This window comes from Peromyscus eremicus, chromosome 22 (assembly GCF_949786415.1).
Source record: "Peromyscus eremicus chromosome 22, PerEre_H2_v1, whole genome shotgun sequence".
Lineage (NCBI taxonomy): Eukaryota > Metazoa > Chordata > Mammalia > Rodentia > Cricetidae > Peromyscus > Peromyscus eremicus.
This window is the reverse complement of record NC_081437.1, coordinates 40795209-40818927: the sequence shown is the minus strand read 5'-3', so window position 1 is coordinate 40818927 and position 23719 is coordinate 40795209. Positions and strand designations below refer to the sequence as shown.

The following is a 23719-nucleotide window of genomic DNA, read 5'->3' as shown; positions in this document are numbered from 1 at the left end:
CGCGTGTACATATATTCATATTCATTCTCTCTCTCTCTCTCTTCTCCCCTTTCTTTTCCTCCCCTCATTCTGCAACCCCTGTTTCTCTGGCTGCCCCTCACAGAGTCCTTATGATGCGATGTACCCAAAACAGGGTCAGGTCACCCAGTGAGGGTGGAGCGTAGTCCCAGTTAGTGCTGGACCCAGTATCACCCTGCAGTGTCCCTTCCTACCCACACTTTACTGACCCCCTCTTCCTCAGAGAGGACTCAGCCTCCAGTGCTAGCATTGGCCTCCTCGTTTGCTATGGCTTCAGTGGGGGTTGGAGAACCACCTGGAAGACATAAGTACCTTTCACATAGCAGAACCTATCATAGTCTTCTGTCCTGCAACAAATAACAACTCAACTCCTTCCCTTCCCCTCAGGTTGAACCCCACAGTCTGATGGCATTTTAATTAATTAACTTATGCATGTGTGAGATGTGTACACATGTGTATTCATGTACATGGGTGCAGGGGCACACATGTGGAGGTCAGGCCACACTCAGGTGTCTGTCCTGTCTTTCCACTGTAAGTTCTGAAACAAGGCCTTTTTGCTGCTGTGTACACCGGCATCTGCCCTTGAGTTTCTGGAAACTCCCTAGCCTCTGCCTCCCATCACCCCTATCAGCAGGGTGTGCTGGGATTACAGACACCTGTGTTGCTGCATCTGGCTTTTATGTGGGTCCTGGGGATGTGAACTTGGGTTGTCAAGCTCATGGGGCAAGTGTTTTTACCCATGGAAGTGTCTCCCCAACCTGGCATTTTACAGCTTCAGCTGGCTCGTGTACACTACACTTTTTCAATATCCTGGTATCCCTACCCCCAAAGTAAGATGCCCCAAACCTTCAGAACTCTCGTGCGAAGCAAGCAGAGCTGTGAAACCAAAAGTGTGGAGCACTCTGAAGGTCATGGGCAGTCAGAGGTGTACTGTGCCTGACTGGGGTTGCTTCAGATTCTGGCAGCACAACTTTAACAGACGCCAGAAGAAACAGCACAGGCAGCCTGGCTAGACAAAAACAAGGCCGTTGCCAAAGAGTCACCGTCAATGGGAGGAGTAAAGGTTTGCTGTTCCAGTGACATGTCCTTTGGAAGTCGGTGCCTTGTCACAGAGACAACCTGGGCACAACAAGGTCACTGTGGGGAGCTGCCAGCCAATGCCGTACGCATCTTGTGTTTTGGTGTGTGAGCCAATCTTTGAGCTTCTCGCCTTCACATCCTTCAAAGAGCAGCAAGGAGAGAAGCCCAGAGGACAAAGAGAAGTGGGCTGCGTGGGATATCCATCCCGGTTTGAGTCTACGGCCTCCAGCTTGATCAGGAAGCCAAATCACTCCTTTGTGCAGATATGCACAGAGGAGGAGTGCCTACCGGTTATTTATCAGCCCTGGACTTTCACAGGGGCCTCGGAACTAAAATTAAAGGTGCTCCCCCACCATGGAAGAAACTCACGTTATTACATGACATCCGTCTCTTCAGCTCAGTGATAAATGATGGTGTGCTAAGGGGATAAACTGCATCTTAAAGAAGCCTGTGCAGGCTCCTTGTTGCCATGGCAACAGACATCCCACCATCACTCCTCTGCCTATCAAAATCACAACTGGAACAGAAAAATCGCTCTTGTTTGTTCCATTAGAACTGCTGGTTGTTGCGTATAATTACTTAAATGACAAAATATGATTGCCCAATAGGTATGGCTCTTGAAAGCACAGAAATGGCCAGACAACTCCACAAGGGAGGCTTAGGCTGGGGACTGAAAGTGCCAGCCTGCAGCGCTAATCACAGAGATGGAGCATCTGTGTCACCATGGGGCTTACGAGGCACCACAAAGCCCTGGCCTTGGTTTCCTTCTACACTGCCTCTGACACAGGAAAAGCTAAGGGACATCACAAAGCCAGTACCATGACAGCTCCCTGCAATGGACCTGCCAGCTTAATTTGGGGTAGATAATTCCCACAGAAATGAGATGAAGACAGCAAGCCACGTGTCCCCAGCACCTCTGGCTTTCAATCAACTCCTTCAGAAGGGGAAGGGATGGGAGAAAAAAGCAGCGATCCAAAGTGTGGGCACATCACTGACCTCATGCTCCGGGTGTCCCATCCTCGCAGGGTGGTGTCACTTGCTGTGGCCACCTGGGTACAGTTGTGGTGTGGGCTCCACCGCCCCGCAGTGAACCTCAGCTGTCCCCTTCCTTCCAGAGCTGCTGAGCTGGCCAGCTGGGCATGATGGGTATTGTTCAAAGGAGAGAAGAAAAATCTGAACTGTTTACAAGATTCTAAGGATTTTATGGAAATAATTAGGACAATTAGGAGGTTCAGTCTTTGTATTCCTCCCTTAAAAGGCAAGAGCATTTGAACCTTATTGGAAAAATAAAATAAAATAAAACCGAGCACAGCAAAAAATAGAAGGCACATTAATAGCCCTATTATGGAGGGCTTGCTTCAAGTGTATGATTAGAGACAATCAGCTCAAACTTGAAGAGAACAATATGGAATAACTCAAACATCTGGCTTTTCCGGAGACAGAGAAAGACCAAGTCCCCATGGCCAGTTCCTTCCGGAACGACACATGTTCTTTAATCAAATGCTGTTCCCAATACATAGCCTCTTCCCCCTTTATCATGAGGATCACAGGATATTCACAGGGTTCACTCAATTTCCACAGGCTGGTGAGGCCCACAAAGCTATCTCTTGGGGTGCTGAGAGAAGGCAGGCCTTGGCTGCAAGCCTGGGAGAGAAGCCCACTGCATGTTCCCCCTGCCTGGGATCTTTTGGCAAAGGCCTGCAGGTCTTCCTATTTTCCATTTGAAGCTCTATTCATCTGGTTAACTTGGGCACCATCTCTCACACTTCTCCAACATGCCCAAACCCACTACTGATGAATTCATTTAAACCTTCAAACTGTGCTCTTCAGAGCTCCCTGAGAAGCTGTGTGGCCAGTCACCCAGGGAGCCTGGCCAGGCCTCAGCAGCTGGGAAAAGCCAGGGAGAGAAGGCCTTCTGGGGTTGCTAATGAGGCACAATGTCCTGTGGTAAGACCTGGTGTTAATGTGCCCTCCAACCATCAGAGGAACGTGGGTCTGAACCACAGCACTAGGAAGCAAAGCCACAAGGGCACAGAATGGCAGAGTCATCAGGGTTTCTGGGAGGGACTGAGAACCCACCCTTACCTGAGGCTCAGGCCTTCTTCTCACCAGTGGAGGCCATCATAATAGAGGTATTCTGAAGCTGAAAGATCTCTACATTGCTTTGAAAGAGCTGACTGGACAGTGGAGACCCTGCAATAGTCCTGGCTGGACACAAGAAGACAGGTGCACAGAGGTGAAGGCCCATCTGGTGGGCATTATAACAACTGTAGCTCTCACCTCTCAAAACCAGATACTCAGGAAGCTATCACCCAGCAAAAGAGGTCACAGGTAGGTGTGACACAGGAAGTCCTTGAAGGGAAGAAGATGGTGGCCAGCCTGTCCCACAGAGTCCATGGAAATGGCCAGGGTGCCCAACAACAACTCAAAAGATGCTATGAAGATGCACCTCCTATTCCTCTTCCCTGGGCATTTAGGGGAAAGCACTCTCCTTCCCCTTCGGGGAGACTGTGAGCCAAGGACTAAACAAGCAGCCTTTCTTCAGAGCAAATCTCTCCGCCCTGCTGCTATCTGCTGTAGTGAGTGGTCACCACCCAAAAAGACTTCAGTACCCCAGAAAATCACACACACTCCGCAAGCCTCATGCTCCTACCTGACTCATCAGCATGCTGTTTGGATGAGCCCAACTCTGAAGACCCACAGGCCTGAGGTTTCAACCCCTCAAAGAGCTGAAGGCCATTTCTGCGCTATGCAGAAGACATTCACCCTGTTCCATGGGGACATCGAGGCAGGCATGCAGGTACCAGAAAAAGGCCCAAACAAGAAGATAGAATGAGGGCAGAGAGAAGAGAATCCGTAGGTCCTTGAGGACTCCAGGGAGGGATTAGGAGGAGGAGCTATCATGTGGGACAGGCCTGGGAAATGTGTTAGGTGCTAAGGTGGAATGGGAGCAGCTGTGCCAGCAGCAGCAGTGGAAAGAACATACAGATGGATGTGGAATGTGTTTGATGTGGCTCAACAACCCCTTGCACCCGGTGAGGATGTGGCAGTGAGGGTAGGTAGACATGGTGAGCCACTAAGTTCTCATAAGACAGGACTACAGCAGTAGTCTGCTCACACAGCAGCATGTAGCAGAACAGGAGGGATGGGTATGGTGAGATGCCAGGAAGGGATGAAGAGCTGGAGGCAAGGTCACTCTGCAGGCCAAGGCCTACACTCCCCAACACAGTCAGGTCACCCAGCAACTCAGGAAGAAAGTAGGAAAGAGGAAGAGGAATTGGACCCCAGTCTGGGCTATCTCAGGATCATCAGTCAGGGTGGTGGCTGGAGATCAGGGCAGACAAGTTCTAGGGACGCCAAGACTCCACCCATCTCTATTAGGAATGATGCCCAGACCATCTGGGAGGCCATCACAGGCCAGGTGCAAGCTAACTTTCAGAACTCACCATACAACTCCCCAGAAGGGTATCGCATAGCCTAGCTGCCAACTAGGGACAGCCAAAAGGGACCAGGTGGGTGATTAGGGAGGTGGGAGAGGGGACAGTCAAAAGAGGGGTGCTCCACTCATGAGACTTGTGTTTTCTGCCCTCTCTAGTTCACTGTATCAGGTTCCCAATCTCTTGCTTTTCCTTACGCTTGCAGAATGGGGAGCTCAGTTCTGCTACCAGGGTCTAGTTCCTTTCAGTTAGCACAGGGGTATGAGGAGGGCTGGGCATGTGGCTCAATGGCAGAGTACTGCTTGCCTAGCAGGCACAAGGCCCAGTTCTATCCCCAGCATTGCAATAACAGCAACAAAAAAGCACACGAAAGGAAGGTTTAGACTCTGACTGAGCTACTAGGAGACACTGCAGAGCAAGTGAAGCGCACAATGAGGAAGAAGCTGCTATGGTGCTGCACAGGAGGGAGAGAACAGTGGCAGGATGGCATGGGGGTAAGAGCTGGCAGCCATGATGGAACACAGTTACAAAAAGTGGAGCAAAAGCAATGCTATGTCAAGCCCTAAAAGAATTCTAACCAGACAACGATATTAACACCCACTTGGTATTACCACAATAGGATGCAGAATAGCTAGTCTCGGGCAATAATGCTGACAACTTAGGCTCAATGTCTAAATCTCCAAACACACAGTAGAGTGAAAAACTCTTCCCACAGTACCTTTACACAGAGCCACTCAGTCTCCTGAAAACCTAGTGTTCTGGTTAATGACGACTCACTGGTGACAGAGACTACACTAAAGCACTTGAGCTCCATAAGCAGGGGCTCTGGGCTCTCATCAATTTCCCTTTAAGCACAATCATTTGCTTTCAAAGTCTTCAGGAAAATGACAGTATAAGGTCATACTGGGTTTTTTAAGATTTATTTTTATTTTATGGGTAAGAGTGTTTGCCTACATGGATGCCTGTGCACCACATGTATGCCTGGTGCCCCAGAGTCCAGAAGAGGGCTTTGAATTCCTTGGGACTGGAGTCACAGATGGTTGTCAACCCTCCTTTGGGTGTTGGGACTCAAACCTGGGTCCTCTGGAAACTAGTGCTCTAAACCACTGAGCCATCTCTCCAGCCCCAGGTCATATCTTTAAAAGAATACAGATTCAAGGAGGGGACAGAGCAAGCTCACTGACGAAGCCGATGTGAGAATGCCTGGTACTATGCCAGGAGGAACGACCCCAACCTCAGACAGCACAACCTCATAGAGCCTCCACAGCAGAAAACCCAACTACAGAGCCAGACAAGGCTATTGGTTCATTTCCTGATTATATAATTGAAAGTCACAGGATACAGACGAGGAAACCATGGTTGTCTTGAGAATTCAAACCACACAGCAATGAACAAACCTAGCAAATGAGTGGTGGGGCCAGGTAAGCAATGATGGTGTAAGTTTCCAAGATTTCCCCAGCTGCAGGAAGGAGTGCAATTTCCTGAGGGACAGCCATCATGTAAGCTGGGAAACAGGAGTGAGGCACTCGAGGCAGAGGAGAGAACAAGAACAAAGTAGAAGGAAAGGGGAAGGGGTGGGGAAGGTGTGAAGACCAGGGCAGGCAGAAAGGGAAGCAACCAGGATGTCCTCAAGGTGAGCAGGAGACGGAGCTATGGGAAGAGGAGCTCCTCACTGGGAGCTGGAGATGGAAAATGCCTATGGCTGGCCACAGCCAAAACAGTCAGAAGTCTGACCCTGGGCTTTGTGGCCTGGGCAACTCACTCCCTAACCAGTCCCACCTCAGGGACCACACTATGAGAAACACCCTGCAGAGGCTCAGTCAGCAGGAGCTGCACCCTCCAAAAGCCATGTTGCTGAGCTTGGAAGCAGACTTCCCAGGAAAGCCTCTGTCAGTCAGAAACCTACAGGTCCAGGGACAGTTCAGGTGAAGGACCCATTGGGCCATACTCAGGTCTCAAGTGGGATGTAAAACACAATGTATCGGCGTGGGCTGTGCCAGACAGGCAATGTTGTGGTCAGGTATAAGACAGCAGCAAAGGTCCTAAGCTGAGGTATCAGTAAGTTCAGAGGTCAAGAGGAGACAAAATGAATCTCAAGCTTAAGACTCCACAGAGCCTCCCTTACTTTACTCCCCAAGTGGAGTGGGGAACTCACATATGGCCACACAGCCAGCTGAGGCAGAACCAGGACCTGACCCCGAGCAGGCTAGTGTATGGACTCCCGATGCAAGGAGTTGAGAAGATAACCCTTAGAAACGGCCCACTCGGGGCAGCAGCATGGGTACGCTGCAAGGATGGCCACCACACCTCTGTTTTCCTGAGACATGGAGACAGTTCAGCAGGAACTCCACAGGGTATGACAAACACAGTCATGTTTTCCAGCATTAAAGAGAAATATTCAGGGTTTCCTGGTCCAAAAAGGACGATTAAAGACAACTAACAAATGTTTTCAGATGAAATGCCACTAAAACAAAAGGAAACGCCTTCCAGTGAACACACTGTGGTGACCTGAGTCCTCCTTGAACCTCCCATGGGTGCGTTTCAGAAAAGCCTCGGTGTTGGAGTTGCAAAGACAAAGAGCTGCACTTTTACCACCATGGCCACTGAGCCAGGAAGCAACCAGGAACAAGTGTGATGCTCACAGCAGCCCTTCGGAAAGAGCCGGGCATCCCTACCCTGCCTCCTTGACCAAGAGACAGGGCTGTGGTGCTTACACCGTAAGGCAGCACAAAGTGACCTGTGCATGCTGTGTGAAGGGCAAGGCTGGAGCAGCTTATGTGACAGCTCTGGCCACCTTACGCTGAGTCCCTTCCCAGCCTTGGGCCTGAGACTGCCTGAAGCCAGTGACTAGTTTAGATATGACATGGGATAGCGTCTGACACCTGGACAGAGGAATCAGCTTTCTCTTTGCTGGTAGGTACTGCAGGAATCTGGATGTGACGGCGGGAACTGCTGCAGCTGTCTTGCCAGCGTCATGACACCACCAGTGAAATGCAGACATGGCGGCGTAGACGGGTATGGAGCGGAGGGCCTTACGCTGCGGAAAACTGCTACGTCTTCTTTATCCTTGTGTCAGACTGTCCAACTCCCTTTTCTCTCAAGCCCATCTTGAACTTGCAGTGAAATGCAGCCTGCCATCTTGCAACACCATCTATAAGTGCTGACTACAGCACACACACACACACACACACACACACACAGAGAGACAAAGACAGAGACAGACAGAGAGACAGAGACAGACAGAGACAGAGACACAGAGAGAGACAGACAGAGACAGAGAGACAGAGAGAGACAGAGACAGACAGAGACAGAGACAGACAGAGACAGACAGAGACACAGAGAGAGAGACAGACAGAGACAGAGAGACAGAGAGAGAGAGAGAGAGAAAGGGAGGGAGGGAGGGAGGGAGAGAGAGAGAGAGAGAGAGAGAGAGAGAGAGAGAGAGAGAGAGAGAAACAATCTCAGGCTAGCAACTCTGCCCCAGGGGTGATCTGGCTTTACTAGCTTCTGAGGAGGCATGGCATCCTCTAATGTAATTTAGGTGCACAGTGGAGATAGTCCTGGTAGGACTGGGTACAAGGATCAAATAAAACAAAACAGCAATTGTCTGGCACATGGTATTTTTCTTGAGTTTTGTCATGACTCAATACACAACACATGGAACATTTCAAGAGCTCTGAGTGGCCCTGGGATAAGTTCAGAACAAAGGCAATGCAGTCTGTAGATACTAGAAATGGAATTAATGGGGGAGCCTGGGTTTAAAGACGATGGACTAAAGACGAAGAAATCTCAAAGCTGTGGCATGGCCGTTGTTGGCTGCTTCTAACCAGGTTTACAGTGAGAATCAGAAGCTAAAACACAGCAGAAAGGCCTGAAAACATGTACTTTGGCTAGGAAACGAGCATACTGGAAACTGGAAACTAGCTGACATAGCCACTAAAGAGACTAAAGCTACTAGAAAGGCCTCGCTTTTCAATGGGACACAGGAAGTCACCTTAAGAGCATCTCAGGAACTGGACAGACCCCACCTGCCAACAGGGATGAAAAAAGAAACCACTGAAAGACTTCCCTTGAGACAAAGCATCCCAGGGTCTCCTTCTTACAGAGGCTGCCCACCCAGGCATCCAGAGGCTGCTACCAGTCCAAGAAGACCCAGCTGCCACTCAAGCTGACAGCAGACCTTGGCATCATCCACATGATGCTAATTTTACAGGCATGCAGAATATAAGAGCTGCAGTGTCCACCCAGATTTGAAAGGAAAGCCGGGGAGGCTAGGCAGTGTGTGGCAGGGACAGGATCCCTGTGTGCAGCCCTGGAAAGGAAGGGTTGCTGAGGGCAAGGCCCTGAGAGAGTTGTGTGGACTACCAAAGCAGCAGTCGAGATCCCAGTACGTTGGGGTGAGGGAAAAAACATCTACAGGGGAAAACAGCAGGCACTGAACAGAGCCAACCCAATAGAGAAACGCCGTGGCCTGGCACAGGGCTGCCCAAGTCCTCTGGCCCTCGCATCACACTGCTGTGTGCTGGTTGCCAGACACAAGAAACTACAGGTTTTAATATTTGCCCTACTGAGTTCCAGTTTTGCTTTGGTCCAATCTTTCACTGCTGTCTTCCTGCCCCACCCTTTGGAACGGAGATGTTTACTTGGTGCCATTGTAAACTGGAGTGAATAACTTGTTTTTGGAGTTTTATAGGGCACACAGCTAAGAGTGGCCTTGGTTGAATCAACATGGGCTTCTGAGCAATGTTTGAAATGTTAAGACTGGGCACTCTTAGAGATGGGCTAAAGCCATTTTGCATTATAAGATGGCCATGACCTTGGGGTGGGTATTAAGGTTTAATATGAGATGGCCTCTCAGTTTCAGGTTTTGAATGTTCCCATTAGTGGTGTTATTTTGGGGGAGGGTCTGGAAATATTAGGAGGTAGGGCCTAGCTGGAGGAAGTAGGTCCTTGTTATGTGCCTCTTTTTTTTTTTTTAATTTATTTGCATTGGTGTTTTGCCTGCATGTATGTCTGTGTGAGCACCAGATCTCCAGGAACTGAAGTTACAGACAGTTGTGAGCTACCATGAGTGCTAGGAATTGAACCCGAGTCCTCTGGAAGAGCAGCCAGTGCTCTTAACCTCTGAGCCCAGTTCCTGGGATGTGCCTGTTAAGGCTGCACCTTGTTTGAATTCTGTGATTTTTCGCTGTGCTTCCTAGCCACCATGATACGAATGCTATGCTCTGACACCACTGGAGTGGGCTGAAACTGAGCAAAATAAGTGTCTTCTTTCTACATCACCAGTAACAGGGGCTGTGGCACAGCAGTGAGAAAGCTAATGCAAACAAGAGCCTGGAGACAAGGTAGAGATGAGGTCCTGCCACACTTGTATGGGAACCACAGCTTGATTGTGACACTGCACATCAGTGGGCACAGAGGCCAGTGTATCACTTATATACTACCATGGCGGAGACATCTCCCTGGGATGACGTACTCTGAATTATATTAAATTAGCTGGATTGAGGGTCTGGAGAGGCCTCCTTGGAAAGGGAGTCTTCCTGCATAGAAAATGCACACAGGGTAGTAACAGCATTAGGTGGTAGAATTCCCTATCACGGCCATATACTCAGTTTATACCAAAAATGGCTCTGTAGACCTTTGCTAAGCATACTCTTTCCCTCGTTATATAGAACATCTTGGTCCTAGAAGGCCACATGTGCAAACTCACAAATTTTTACCAGGATGGTCCAGAACGCAAAAATTGTTTCTGTGATACCAATTAGATACCAGTGACCTCTGAAGAGACTGTCCTAGTTATGGTCAATTCTTTGGCCAAGAATAGGACATTTTGTGAGGAACACCAGAGGCTTAAAGAAAAGTAAGGCCAACAGCAACAAAGTTAGACTGTGTCCACAGCGGGCTTCGTTTCTTTTTGGTTTTTGAGATGGGAACTCTCTGGGTAACCCAAGATGACGCTGAACTTGAGCTCTTCCTGTCTGGGTCTCTCAAGAGCTGGGCTTACAAGCTGAGCACAGACACACCTTCATCTTTTATGCGGGAATGTCGATCATCACTCGCTGACTCTGGGAACATCATTAATCATGAAGTAAATACAACCTGCTTTTTGGTACCTTAGTTTCTTTCGTCTCTAGCTCTCGCCTCTGTCCTAAGATGTTTAGTGGTCATTATCAAATCCAGTCTGGACATCAAGTACTATAGCATGCCATACTTGTACAATCTATCCATTTATGCACCATGTACCCATGCATCTGCCAGTACACCTCTCCATGCAGGCACCTCTCCATGCATGCACCTCTCATGCCAGCCTCCCAGCCAGTGGCCTACCATCCAACACGCACTCACCCACCCATCTGTCATCAGGCATGTGCCAGATGCTAGCCATGTCACAGTGGGAGTTCTTGTCCTAACAACTCTGCTATTACATGTCATGATCTCTCACTCAGGGATGTGGATAGAGGTGCTTGGATGGGCAGGCAGAAACAGGCCTTCATCCCAAAGCCTGCAGTGCCGCCCTGGTGACAGGCATTCCCTTGCCTGTACCGCTTCACCTTAGCCTTGCCCCCCGCCAAGGCAGCATCTGGGTACTGCAGCCATAGGTTCTGCAGTGGGTCACCTGTCAGAGGACCCTGGATGTAGAATGGTGGGCACTCAGAACATGAAGACACTGGGCTTGCACCACAACTCCAGAGTCAGCAGCTCCTTTCTGTAAACACACTTAGTCCTAAAGGTTTCTGCTGCTCTGGAGATCACATTTAGGGACTGCTAGGAAGTGCTCTACCACTGCATTAGAGCTCTGCCCTCTTAACTTTTTATTTTGAACAGTGTCTCACTGACCTTGAACATACTCGATATATAGTCAAGAAAGCCTTAAAACTGCAATTCTCCTGCCTCAGCATCCTGATTAGCTGGAATTATAAGCCTGTGCTGCTTAAAGTCTTTTTTTTTTTTTTTTTTTTTTTTTTTTGGTTTTTAGAGACAGGGTTTCTCTGTGTAGCTTTGGAGCCTGTCCTGGAACTCACTCTGTAGACCAGGCTGGCCTTGAACTCACAGAGATCCGCCTGCCTCTGCCTCCCGAGTGCTGGGATTAAAGGCGTGCGCCACCACCGCCCGGCTTAAAGACTTTTTTTTTTTAAATGAAAACCTTTTGTGTGGGAAAGTACGGGGTAGTGGGATAGTAGGGGGGTAGGAAGAGAAATAACAAAAACAAGAATGAAATTTGTTTCAAAAATGCCATAATGAAAGCTATAATTTATATGCTAATTAAAAATGAGTTGGGTGGGTAGGGAGGTGGAAGAGGATCTGGGAGGAATTGGGGAGTGGGCGAATACGATCAAAACATGTATAAAATTCTCAATGAATAAATAAAAACACTTAAAAAGAAAGCAAGGAGAGAAACAAAACAGCAACAGAAAACGGCATGGGCTTTATGCCGGCCCATACGATAAAGATGGAAACATAGGTGACGTAGTAGGAGAAGTATTTCCAAACCACACAGTTCTGGGAAAGGAGACCTAAAAGTCAGAGGAAACAAGCCTGTGAACACGGATTTAGAACTTCAGGGACACTGTGTCTCTTCCCGAGAGCTCCTGTGTGTGAGAGCCGTCACGCGGAGGGACCCAGGGCAGACACTAGCAGAAGGTCACCAGGGTCTTTGCTGTGCCACCTTGACAGAGACAACGACGTCCACAGAGAAGGCAGCAGGATGTGGAGATGAGCGAGCAGATGGAAACAGGGAGGCCACCCATACCTTCATCGCTGTCCACACACCCCACAGACCCTCCCACTCCAGGCCTCCCCGGGGTTCAGCTAATGATTATAAATGGCAAAGGATCTCCAATTTAATTGCAGAAGGTAATGATGCAGTGAGCATAAGATTAGATTCACCACAGAAGGCAATATCCTCAAACAATAGAAAAAGAGAAGCCAGTGTGAGGAGGCTGCAATCGATGGGAAGGTTTCTGTATTAAATACCACGGCACTGGGTCACAAAGGGATATTGACAGAACTGCTGACAGCAGATAAAAAAGGGGGAGAGAAAACTAAATTGGTCTCTGCAGAAAATAAGTTACAGATTAATCACCCCGCCATGAAATGCTTTAGCAGTGACTTGGGGTGTGAAGACGTGTTCACCATCTGACCACAGCACAGGACAGCCAAGAGCAAGTAGGGCCTCCTGAACTACTGTGTGCCCCCGGGCCTCTGCTGGGCACAGTCCCAGTTCAGGGACACCAAGAGTGCTTGGGAGGCTATGCTAGCTCTTCCCCAGGGTCATGGCAAAGCCTGCCTGATGTGCAGGGGAGGAGTATCTCCTTTCTTTCGGAAAGCTTTGACAGCTAAGATATAGCTGAAGGAAGAACTGGAGGCGGGCCAGCTACAGTCCTCCCCATATCTCCTAAGGTGGAGGTCATGAGTGTGTTCCCCGCTCTGAAAATGTCCACAGGCTAGCCCAGGCACTACATCTCCTGCCTGACCTTTTACCTTAAAAGCTCCTGTGCATTATCATATAGAATGTGGTGATTTTTAAAAATTATCTTTTTAAAACGATGACTTTTTCCCTTAAATAATATCAGTGCTCTAGGAAAATACGCCGACTCAAACTTCACTTGATAGTATGACCAGAGTTTTTAAGCTTTAAAAAGTCAGCTAATATTTTAAGAAGTCTAGCATCCATACCTCATATTAATAACGACGCATCATCACTCATGTTTTCTCTTTAACCTAGGGGCATTATTAATATTGTAAGGCACTGAGAAAGAGGGAAAGGAGCTCAGGAAGCATTATGGGAACAAATAAACATAAGACATTGCCACCTGAGGAACCCATGCTCTGATGCTGTAAAGGTGACGATGTGGCCCTGGGGACATGACACTATAAGGTTTCATTGTAGGGTTCCTGAGTTTTCTTCTTCCTACAGCTGATACTTTGACAACAAGCACAATGAATGTATAAAGTATAAATGCCTGTAAACATGCATTAAAAAAAAGATTTAAAAGAATCAAACATGAAAAATACATATGGTTTTACTCTACAAAAGGCAAAATACTTAAAATGAGTATCCAGAAACAAACTGACTCCTAAGAAACGCTAGAATTCATTTTAAAATTCACATGAATACACAGGAAGCTGGCCAGCAATGTGGAGTCCAGCCTGTGTAAGCGTCCCTCTGCAAGTGTGGCTTTAAAGAAGTCTTGTAAGAAGAATACATTTGGACCTGAAGCCACCTCACAGTGATTTCAATTTGCATCCACAAGGCCTAACACTCAGTTCTCTGCTTTACACCTCAGTCTCTGCATCCTCCATATCTGATAATTAATTTCAAAATTCCAAATGTGTGGACCAGGTGTGTATTCTGAATTCAACCCAAAAAGTCCAATTCCAAAGACTACCCAGTGAGACCTTTGTCCTTCTTACTCACCACTGCCTGACTTGAGCTGGCCTGGAGGTCCCACAGCAGGATGTGGCTGTCCGCCAGAGAAATGACCTTCTTCCCATCCCCCATTGGCTCCCACACGACGCTAAAGAAAGACAAATGTCAAATATTAATATGAGCATTGGGGACCCCCAAGCACGTAGCCACAGCTTTTATACATGCCCTTCACACTTCAGCAAGCTCTTTCCTGGCCCAAAGCCTCTAGTGTTTATTAACACTGGCATCTAATAACCTGTGTCAGAGACACTTACATTGTCTCTGTGTCCCCAAAGTCCTATGTCAAAGCTGTGACCCCCAGCATGATGGACACTTTGGGTGGGAGAAGATCGTGGGGGTAGGCTCTCTGGATGGGGCCTGAGTCCCTGAGGAGACAGCAGAGAGTTTGCAGCCCTGTCTCTCTCTGCCATGTGAGGACAGTAAGAAGGCAGCCATATAAGCCAGGAAAACAAATCTCACCAAGAACTAAACCAGCCAGTAGCCGGGTGTTGGTCTCCCAAGTCATGAATCCCAAGTGAACCCCACGCTAACTCAGGTACTCATACTACACAGCTCACTAGTAGCTAAGGAACAAACAGCTGGTCACAAGGAGTGGGCAGCTGGAGAAGCACTGGGAGAAAAGATTTCACACGTGATGCCTTGTCTTTGGTAGGGCAGAGCTGAGAGCTGCACCCATACCCCAGGCTCTGGGTGGTCCACCTGTGACAGGAGCTGCTTCCTTGTCTGAGCCAATCACAGCCATTTCCCGCTGTGCAGCTCAACTACTCCAACCATGGATTTGAAGGGTCAATAAGAGGCAAATATCTTAGAGAGCTGGGGTGGATGTGATCAAGATACACAGTGAATGAGGGCTCCCTTTTCCCAACATCCTCTTCAGCATTTGTTGTAAGCTGTTTCTCTGATATTTGCCATTCTGACTGGAGTGAAATGGAATCTCAAAGTTGTTTTGATTTGCAGTTCCCTAATTGCTAAGGACAATGAGCTTTTTTTTTTTTTTTGAGATGTTTCTTAGACATTTTTACTTCTTTTGAGAACCCTGTGTTCAGATCTGTGGTATTTTTGATTGTAGATAAAAAAGAAAGAAAGAAACCTCCAAATGAATCAAAGACCTGAATGTGAAACCTGAAACACTGGAAATGCTAGGAGAAAACACAGGAGTGGGAAAGGACTTTCTGAATAGGATTCCATTTGCCCAGGAATTGAGGCCAATAATTGACAAGTAAGACTAAAAAGCTTCTACACAACAATCAATGGAGAAGATGTTGAAGAGTAAGCCCACAGAATGGGAGGGACTCTTTGCTAGCTATATACCTGACAGAGGATTAATAGCGATAATATATAAAGAACTCAAAAGACAAAGAGTCCAAAAAAAAAAAAAAGAGAGAGAGAAATGAACCATTGGGGTTGGGGGGGAGGCTGGGACCTAAACAGAGAGTTCTCAAAACAAGGGACAAAAATGCTAAAATGCTAATATATAATATATATAAAATGCTAATATATAATATATATAATATAAAATGCTAATATATATATATATATATATATATAAAGAGAGAGAGAGAGAGTTAGTTCATCATTCCTAGCAACTAGAGAACTGCAAATTAAAGCAACTTAGAGATTCCATACTACCCAGTCAGAATGGAAAGATCAATACAACAACCAACAACAAATGCTAGAAAGGATGTGGAGAAAAGGCAACCCTTATCCACTGTGTGATTACAAACTGGTCCAGCCACTCTTGAAACCAGTGAGCAGAGCCCTCAAAAGGCTAAAAATAAATCTACCACGTGACCCAGTTATACCACTCCTCAGCATATGGCCCGAGGACTTAGCAACCTACTCTACAAATAATTCCTCAGCCATGTTCACTGCCACTCTGTTCACAAGAGCTACAAAGTGGAAACAACCTAAACGTCTTTCAACTGACAAATGGATAGTGAAGATGTGGTACTATACAGATGGAATACTATTCAGCTGTGAAGAAAAATGGAACCATAAACTTTGCAAGTAAATGGATGGAGTAAGAGAAGATAGCCCAGGTAACAAAGGGAACTCTAGTTCTGTGTCCTTGTCCAGGAATGGATTTGGCAAGGCCTATCTGACACTTGCAGAAGCCAGTGCCTTGCAGAAGTCAAAGTTGTGGTTTCTGGGGACCCAACTCTTTCCCCTGGGCTGTGGTTATCAAGCCTATGGCAATTGTGTTGGAGATATCCAATGTTCTCTTTGCCAACACTGTCTGTTCTCAGTTGATTTTGGCCATTTTGTGGCCTCTCTTTGTTTGTGTGTGTGTGTGTGTGTGTGTGTGTGTGTGTGTGTGTGTGTGTGTGTGTGGTGGGGGGAGGGTTGGGGAGGTGTTTTGTTGTTGTTAGTTTGGTTTGGTTTGATTTTTCAAGACAAGGTTTCTCTGTGTCAACAGCCCTGGCTGTCCTGGAATGCACTCTGTAGACCAAGCTGGCCTCAAACTCACAGAGATCCGCCTGCCTCTGCCTCCCAGGTGTGGGGATTAAAGGTGTGCACCACCACCATCCAGCTTGCTGCTGTATTTCTTAATAAACTTACATTAACTTATGCAAGACCTCCTGGTCCCAGCTATTGCTTTTGTCTTCTTTATTTTTCATCCTTGTCCTCCCTCTCAATACTTCACCACTCAGAACCCTTATTCCTGCCAGTTCAGACCACTGAGACTAGCTTTCATGGTAGCAGAAGGTTCCATGCAAGTTTCCAAGGGAGGGAAGCAACCAATAGTCTACCCAGATATGACACCTATGAACTAAAGCAACAACCAGCATGGCACAATAACTCAAGGGTACAGTAGTGGCCTGCATACTTTGCAAATAGCCCAACAGCTCTCTAGTTGGACTCAACAAGAGGGAAATCATGCCGAGTACAGGGAACCCAGCCAACCACCCAGGGCTAGTGAAGTCATGATCTCAGAGGAGAACCTCTAACAAGTATTTCACTAGACTATAAACTACATTCTAAATATTTATCCTTACAGCCACAGGTTAAGTATAGGTCTTACCCTTCTCATCAAAAAGTCTCCTTGCAACAGATGAAGACCATTACAGAAAAACCACAATTGATGAAAATACAGAGAATAAGTGCCCCTGAGGTGCCCAGTGCTAACTGACAGATCAACAACACAATTGCTGATCCTAAGGCTCAGGGATCACCATGGAAGAGGAGTGGGAAGATTCTAAGAGCCAGAGGAACAGGAAGTTTGCTGCCATTTCATCTCCTAGATATATCTGCGAAGCTACACCCATGAAGTCTCCTCAGTGGGTGAGCCATGGTGTTTACAGGCTGGCTTCTCCTCCATCTAAGTGGTTCCCTATCCATGGACATAAGCAGGGAGCTTCTTCCAGTCACCACGCCTTTTCTGCCACAACAGACTGTGACCTCTCAAGACCATGAGCCTGGATAAACCTCTCCTCCCTCCTGCTGCTTTCTGACAGATGTTCGGTGGCAGCCATGAGAAAAGTCACCTGTACACAAAGGACCAGCTGAAGCACATCTCACACAGTCCTAACCCAATGCTCATAGGACCTTATGGGCAAGACATGGCCCCTGCTAACACAAGCCTGCAACGGCACCTGTCCCTGACCAGCATGAGTCACACACTGCTCCACCCTGCCTCCTCATTGGCAGAGCTGTCTGTCCCTGAGAAAAAGCTCACGTTTCTCAGCATTTTGAAAAGGGGAGTGGATAAAATTATTTTCAAGTGGCTGTGGAAATAGCTTTTATATCCAAAAAGGAGAAATATATTCTAATTTGAAAAGAAGCCACATATGCTTAAGGCTCACAGGAGGCAGCATTCGCTTGCTTTAGAAAATAACCTGGTTTTGAGTTTTTACAGCTGAGCATTTACAAAAGCTTCATGTCCCAGACACAAAGTCTCTGTCACTTGTGTTCTGAAGGTCACGATGAATATAAAACCTAAAGACATCGACTATGTAGCCTAGAAGGGGCAGGTAGGCAAGACACAGTACTCGCCAAATCCAAAGAGGCTATCCCTGCTCTAGGACCCCAGTAGTCGGACAGGTGCATGATGGCATCACAGGCTGGCCCTTCATCTCACTAAATGCTCACTAGATAAGCACACAGACAATGTTAAGTGGCTTCTAGAAAGTCATGAGACTGCCTGTAGACAGGAAGCTCCCTAAAATAGAGCTCTGTGCATCGAGTGTCCTGCAGGTGCCAGATATCAAAACAAACTGGAAAGGGTCAAGGAGGAGAAATTCCTAGGACCCAGTAAGAAGCACACCAGCATCTTAAACACCCTTCTGATCTGAGGTAAGAGTAGCACTGCTCTTCACTGGCCCAGAACTGACACCGGAAAGGGCAAGTCGGCTACAGGGAACCATAGTCTGCAGGTATTAAGACATCTCGTGGGAGATGGCACCTCCTCTCACCACCTCCCCCACAGACAGCAGTGAGCTGCCCTCACTGGATGCATGGGGCCATCCCTTGCCTTTCTAAGTGGCAGGTGCACCTCACACTGTTCACAGCTAATTGTCTGGATTCTCGACCAAAGGTCAATTCTCACAGCCTAGAAGAGCACCACACAGGCGAGCATGTCCAGTAAACTTGAGATGCACAGGGGAGAAATGAGTAGAGATCCCACATAACAGGTACAGGTCAGGGAGGAGAAGCTCATTTGCAGGGCTGCTCCCCAAGAGCACAGGCTCCTTCTCAGGAAAAGTGCTGCTCCCCAAAAGTACAGGAGTCTCCCCAGGAGGAGGGCTGCTGGAGAAGTAACTCTTGGGACTGCTGAAAGCAGGAGAGTAAAGACCTGCAGGCCCTCGATGGACACAGACTTTTAGGCACCTCTGTCCTTAACCTCTAATGTGTCCACTCCTATTCCCAGCTGTAACCTGCAGGGAAGCCTTGACATCTAGCTTGCATGCCTTGCCCCAACTGCATTATTAACAGTGTTGCTTCTTCACCTGGAATTCCTAGGGTACCAGATGCAGCACTCTGCCATACTGCCCTTCTGTCAACAGTGTTATTTGTGGTGTTGATGCTCTTTGTGGAGACACAAGTTTGGGAACTCTTAAACTCCACAGACAAAACTAACCTTGTTGAATTGTGTCTTTTAAGGACCTTAGATTGCTATATTTTATGGAAATACTTTAAGACCAACTTTAGCTCAGTGCAACTCTCAACAGGAAGCCTGCTCCAATATTGCAGTAAGATCTGATACTTAAGGAGTACCAGGCACTGCTGTCACCACTGCCTTATGCAAGATACTACATGTCATCATCATCTGTCTCATGCCAAGCACTGCACGTCACCACCTGCCACATACTGGGTGCTGCATGTGATCATTTTCCTTAATGCAGATACTCACCACCACACACTTACTGCAGACACTCACTACTGCACACTTACTGCAGATACTCACTACCGCACACTTACTGCAGACACTCACCACCACATCCTTAATGCAGATACTCACGACCACACACTTAATGCAGATACTCACCACCACACACTTACTGCAGACACTCACCACTACACACTTACTGCAGATACTCACCACCACACACTTACTGCAGACACTCACCACTACACACTTACTGCAGATACTCACACCACACACTTAATGCAGATACTCACACCACACACTTACTGCAGATACTCACCACCACACACTTATTGCAGATACTCACCACTACACACTTACTGCAGATACTCACCACCACACACTTAATGCAGATACTCACCACCACACACTTAATGCAGACACTCACCACCACACACTTACTGCAGATACTCACACCACACACTTACTACAGATACTCACACCACACACTTACTGCAGATACTCACACCACACACTTACTACAGATACTCACCATCACACACTTAATGCAGATACTCACCACCACACACTTAATGCAGACACTCACCACCACACACTTACTGCAGATACTCACACCACACACTTACTACAGATACTCACACCACACACTTACTGCAGACACTCACCACCACACACTTACTGCAGATACTCACATCACACACTTACTGCAGATACTCACCATCACACACTTAATGCAGACACTGGTCACTACGTTCTTCACGAAGATATGCATCACTATAAACTTACTCCCTCTTAGAAGTACTTTTGCTACACCCCGTAAGTTTTGCTGTACGTGATTCCACTGTCATTTGTCTAGAGACATTTATTTCCCTTCAAAGCTGACTTCTTCTGTCATCTTAAGCCTGGTGGCTGGAACCCACCTAGTGCTCTCTCTCTTTCATCTTGCTGCCTTGGGGACTTAGCACACAGACTTGCTGAGTGTTTGTGGCACTGGCTTCCCTGCTCTTCATGTGGGTTTGCCAATGGCAGCTTGGCTGACCATCTTTACTGTTCCTATGTGCTCCCTGCCAGCACCGTCCTCTCTCCTTTTCAATGAGCTTGAAATACATAACCAACAACATCCCTCCTCTGGGCATTAAGTTCAGGATGGCATTTGACTTTGTGGCACCTCATTGAATCTCAGTGTTAATTTATTTTGCACACACAAAGTCAGATGCCCAAGTTAACAGGTGTGGATTTAGAAAGGTTGGCACCCCTCACATTCTCCCCACCTGATGACACACTGCTTGGGACATGTGCTCTCTAGGCCCTCTCTAACATACAGGGTGAACCTAACACAATCACAGAGGTTCCCTGGAGGACTGTCACCAGCCATTGGTATCACTGTGCAACCTCTTGTTCCTTCTTAAAATTTATCCTGGTCAACGTCCTAGGTCAAATACATACACTTCTATCCGCAGGCTTCACATTTCTGTAATTTTTAAATTTTTATTTTATGTATATGGGTGTTTTGTCTGCATGAATGTCTGTGTACCACGTGAGCACCGGTAATCACAAAGGACAGAAACGGGCATCAGGTCCTCTGGAACTGGAGTTACAGGTGGTTATGAGATGCTATGTGAATGCTGGGGATCACACCCAGACCCTCTGCAAGAACAGTAAACACTCTAATCCATCTCTCCAGCCCTCGGATTTCTGTGCCATTAAAATCGAGTTACTACTACATGATGGTTCTGGGCTTTTCCAATTTTTCACACAACTGATTCATATGATAAAGCTGTAGGTATCTGGGAGATAAACTTTTTGACACATGTGAGGACCGGTTCTCAGGACCGCAATTTCTGGTTTGACAGACATGCTTACAGCCTCTTCCCACAGAGGTGTGTTCCCATTTTTGGTCATCAGTATGATCCTGGCCATTTGGTTAAAAGCTCCCAGTTCCCCCAGTATATGTGTTGCTCTGATTTGCATTTCCTTGACAATGAGGAAATTGTGAGTAGCTGCTTCCAGTTCCCTTGTGAACTTGTTCTTTACGACACCATCTCTAAACCTTCACAGAAGCACTTCCTGACTTGTGAGGACTCATTCTTCATCATGTTTCACTGGAGCAAATTCTCAGTGAGCAAAGGCCTAAGTGGGTGAAGAATTACAGGACCAGAGAATCACTATTCTTTCTTTTAGAATGCAATCAAATTTATTCAACTGGAAAATAAAAAACTATAATGCTACTTACAACATTAAGTGAAATCCATAATTTGTTCAGCAAAAATTTGAAAATCCCAAAGTCAGGAGTCATTGTGTCCTCAAGCCTCCTCCACAGGGGCTGGATGGCAAACAGTGTGGACTGGGTGAGCAGTGTGGCTTCTGGACCAGCAGAGCTCTCCCGGATGCATAAAAGCAGTTACAGGAGACACAGGACCAAACCTTGGCAGCCATGACGTAATAAAACTTTATTTACGAGAGGGACCCAGTGACGGGGAGGCAAACGCTGGGAGCATTATTGCCAGAGCAAAAAGATTAGCAGGGACACAGAGCTCTTCATTTGCTCAGAGTGACTCACTGTGCTTAATCTTTTCTCAGTAAAATACCCAAAAGTCACTCATTTAATGTCAATTCATGCTACCACTCTGTTCCAAACATGAGGACACCCTCCTCCTCATCATCCTTTTTGCTATCTTTAGGAACAGGCATGGAGCCCTAAGAATGGCGGCAAAGTTCCCTCATCAACTCAGGACAACCACCTGGGAGTATAGAGCATGCTACAGTCTTGGCTGTCAGGCCACATTGCCAGACTCTCCTAATTAGACCACAGAATACCAACCCAGGAGTTCAGAGAAAATCAAAATGGCCCAGGTTTTGGCCAGAATAGCCCAGGGAGAGGTTTGCTGGCACCCTGACAGAAGAAGAAATAGAATGCTCATCCCATTCATTCCATGTCTTTAGACTCTAACTGTCCCCAGTCTCCCTGTGGAAGTACACTGCTCCAACCATGTATGACAAGCATCTATCTGCATTTACAGCTTGGAAGCTCCTGGACGCTGCCACAGCTTCTTCCCATGCCCTGCCCTTGGCTCACAGCTCCCTTACTTCCAACAAAAGGCCACCTTTCCTGGGTGTGGGACTCAGAAAAGAGAAGACAGACATCTCTCTAGCTAAAAGCCATGTCTTTGAGAAGAATGCAAGTCATGGGATTTAGCAGACCAAGGTAGAAAACACTCATTAAAAAAAAAGGCTTTCTTTTCCCAAAATACTGAGTAAGGAATTTCAATGAAGTCATTTTTGTTTGTTTGCTTGTTTTGGGTTTTTTGTCTTGTTTTATCTTATTTTGTTTTGTTTGTTTTTATGAAACTGAAAGTCACAAATGATTCCATTAGCAACTTAGAGGCTGAGGTGCAAACCTGCAAGAAACCACCCCCAGCCCACCCCTGAAACAAAGTTGAGAACAGAAAAAGAAGCTGGCATGGTAGTGCACACCTTTAACCCCAGCACTGAGGAGGCAAAGGCAGGAGGATCACTGTGAGTTTGAGGCCAGCTACACAGTAGATTCCAGGCCAGCCTGATCTACACAGTAGTAAGTTCCTGGTCACCCTGGCTACATAGTTACAGGTCAGTTAGAGCTACCCTGTGAGACACTCTTTAAAATATATACATATTTTACCTGCTTGATGACCATTTACCTGCTACCAGAAGAAGCCTTTAATTGCAGCTATTTGGGAAGCTAAGGCAGGAGGGTCATGAGTTCAAGGCCTGCTTGAGCAACTTGGTGATCTTATTTCAAAATAAAAAGAAGGCTGGGATCTGGCTCAGTGGTACAGCCCTTGCCCTCCATGTGTTCACTTCCACATATAGAATCTGGGGATTAAACACGGGCTTACACATAGTGTCAGTTCAACACTTCAGCTTCTGGCTCTCACTGTGCAGATGGTAGCAGCAGTAACTCTCCATCACTAGAGGCAGCCTTTGAAAACACACACATGCACACCCACATAGACAACATGAATGCACCAACAACCAAAGCTCATTGTGACTTCCTGGTATCTCGAAGGTGGCTGCAGTGGGCTGAGGCCTTCAGGGTCTCACCTTAAAACTGTCTGACTTTCCTATTCAGAGCCCAGCACCAGAAAGCCCTTGGGGTCCTTCAACTAAAGCGCTCAGGTAGGGCTCAAAGTGGACTGGTCATGTCAAATCCAAGACACGGCCGAGTTATAAGTAAAGATTTAACATGTTTCCCAATGATTACAGAATTGTAAGGTGTGGATTATAGCAACATAAGCAAAGTGACCAAAAAACAACACAAATTCTTCCTTCAGGAGTCACTCCTTACCCATCAGAACTCTACTAAATGTTGACCAGCACTAGGATTTGGTCTGGACATAAAGAGCTTGGGATGAAGAACACCTTTTCCTAACCATTACCCACAACTGCCTC

At 47.1% G+C, this 23719-nt stretch overlaps 1 protein-coding gene across 1 annotated transcript in view; it reads right to left on the bottom strand.

The window, feature by feature from the left end:
• Positions 1-23719, bottom strand: part of Eipr1 (EARP complex and GARP complex interacting protein 1) — a 107746-nt gene that overhangs the window by 5407 nt on the left and 78620 nt on the right. Inside the window, exons 5-6 of the mRNA XM_059248557.1 lie at positions 13954-14053; positions 2095-2231 (exon numbers count right to left, since the gene is read on the bottom strand). Coding sequence (XP_059104540.1) covers positions 2095-2231; positions 13954-14053 — 237 coding nt within the window. The remainder of the gene's footprint in view (positions 1-2094; positions 2232-13953; positions 14054-23719) is intronic.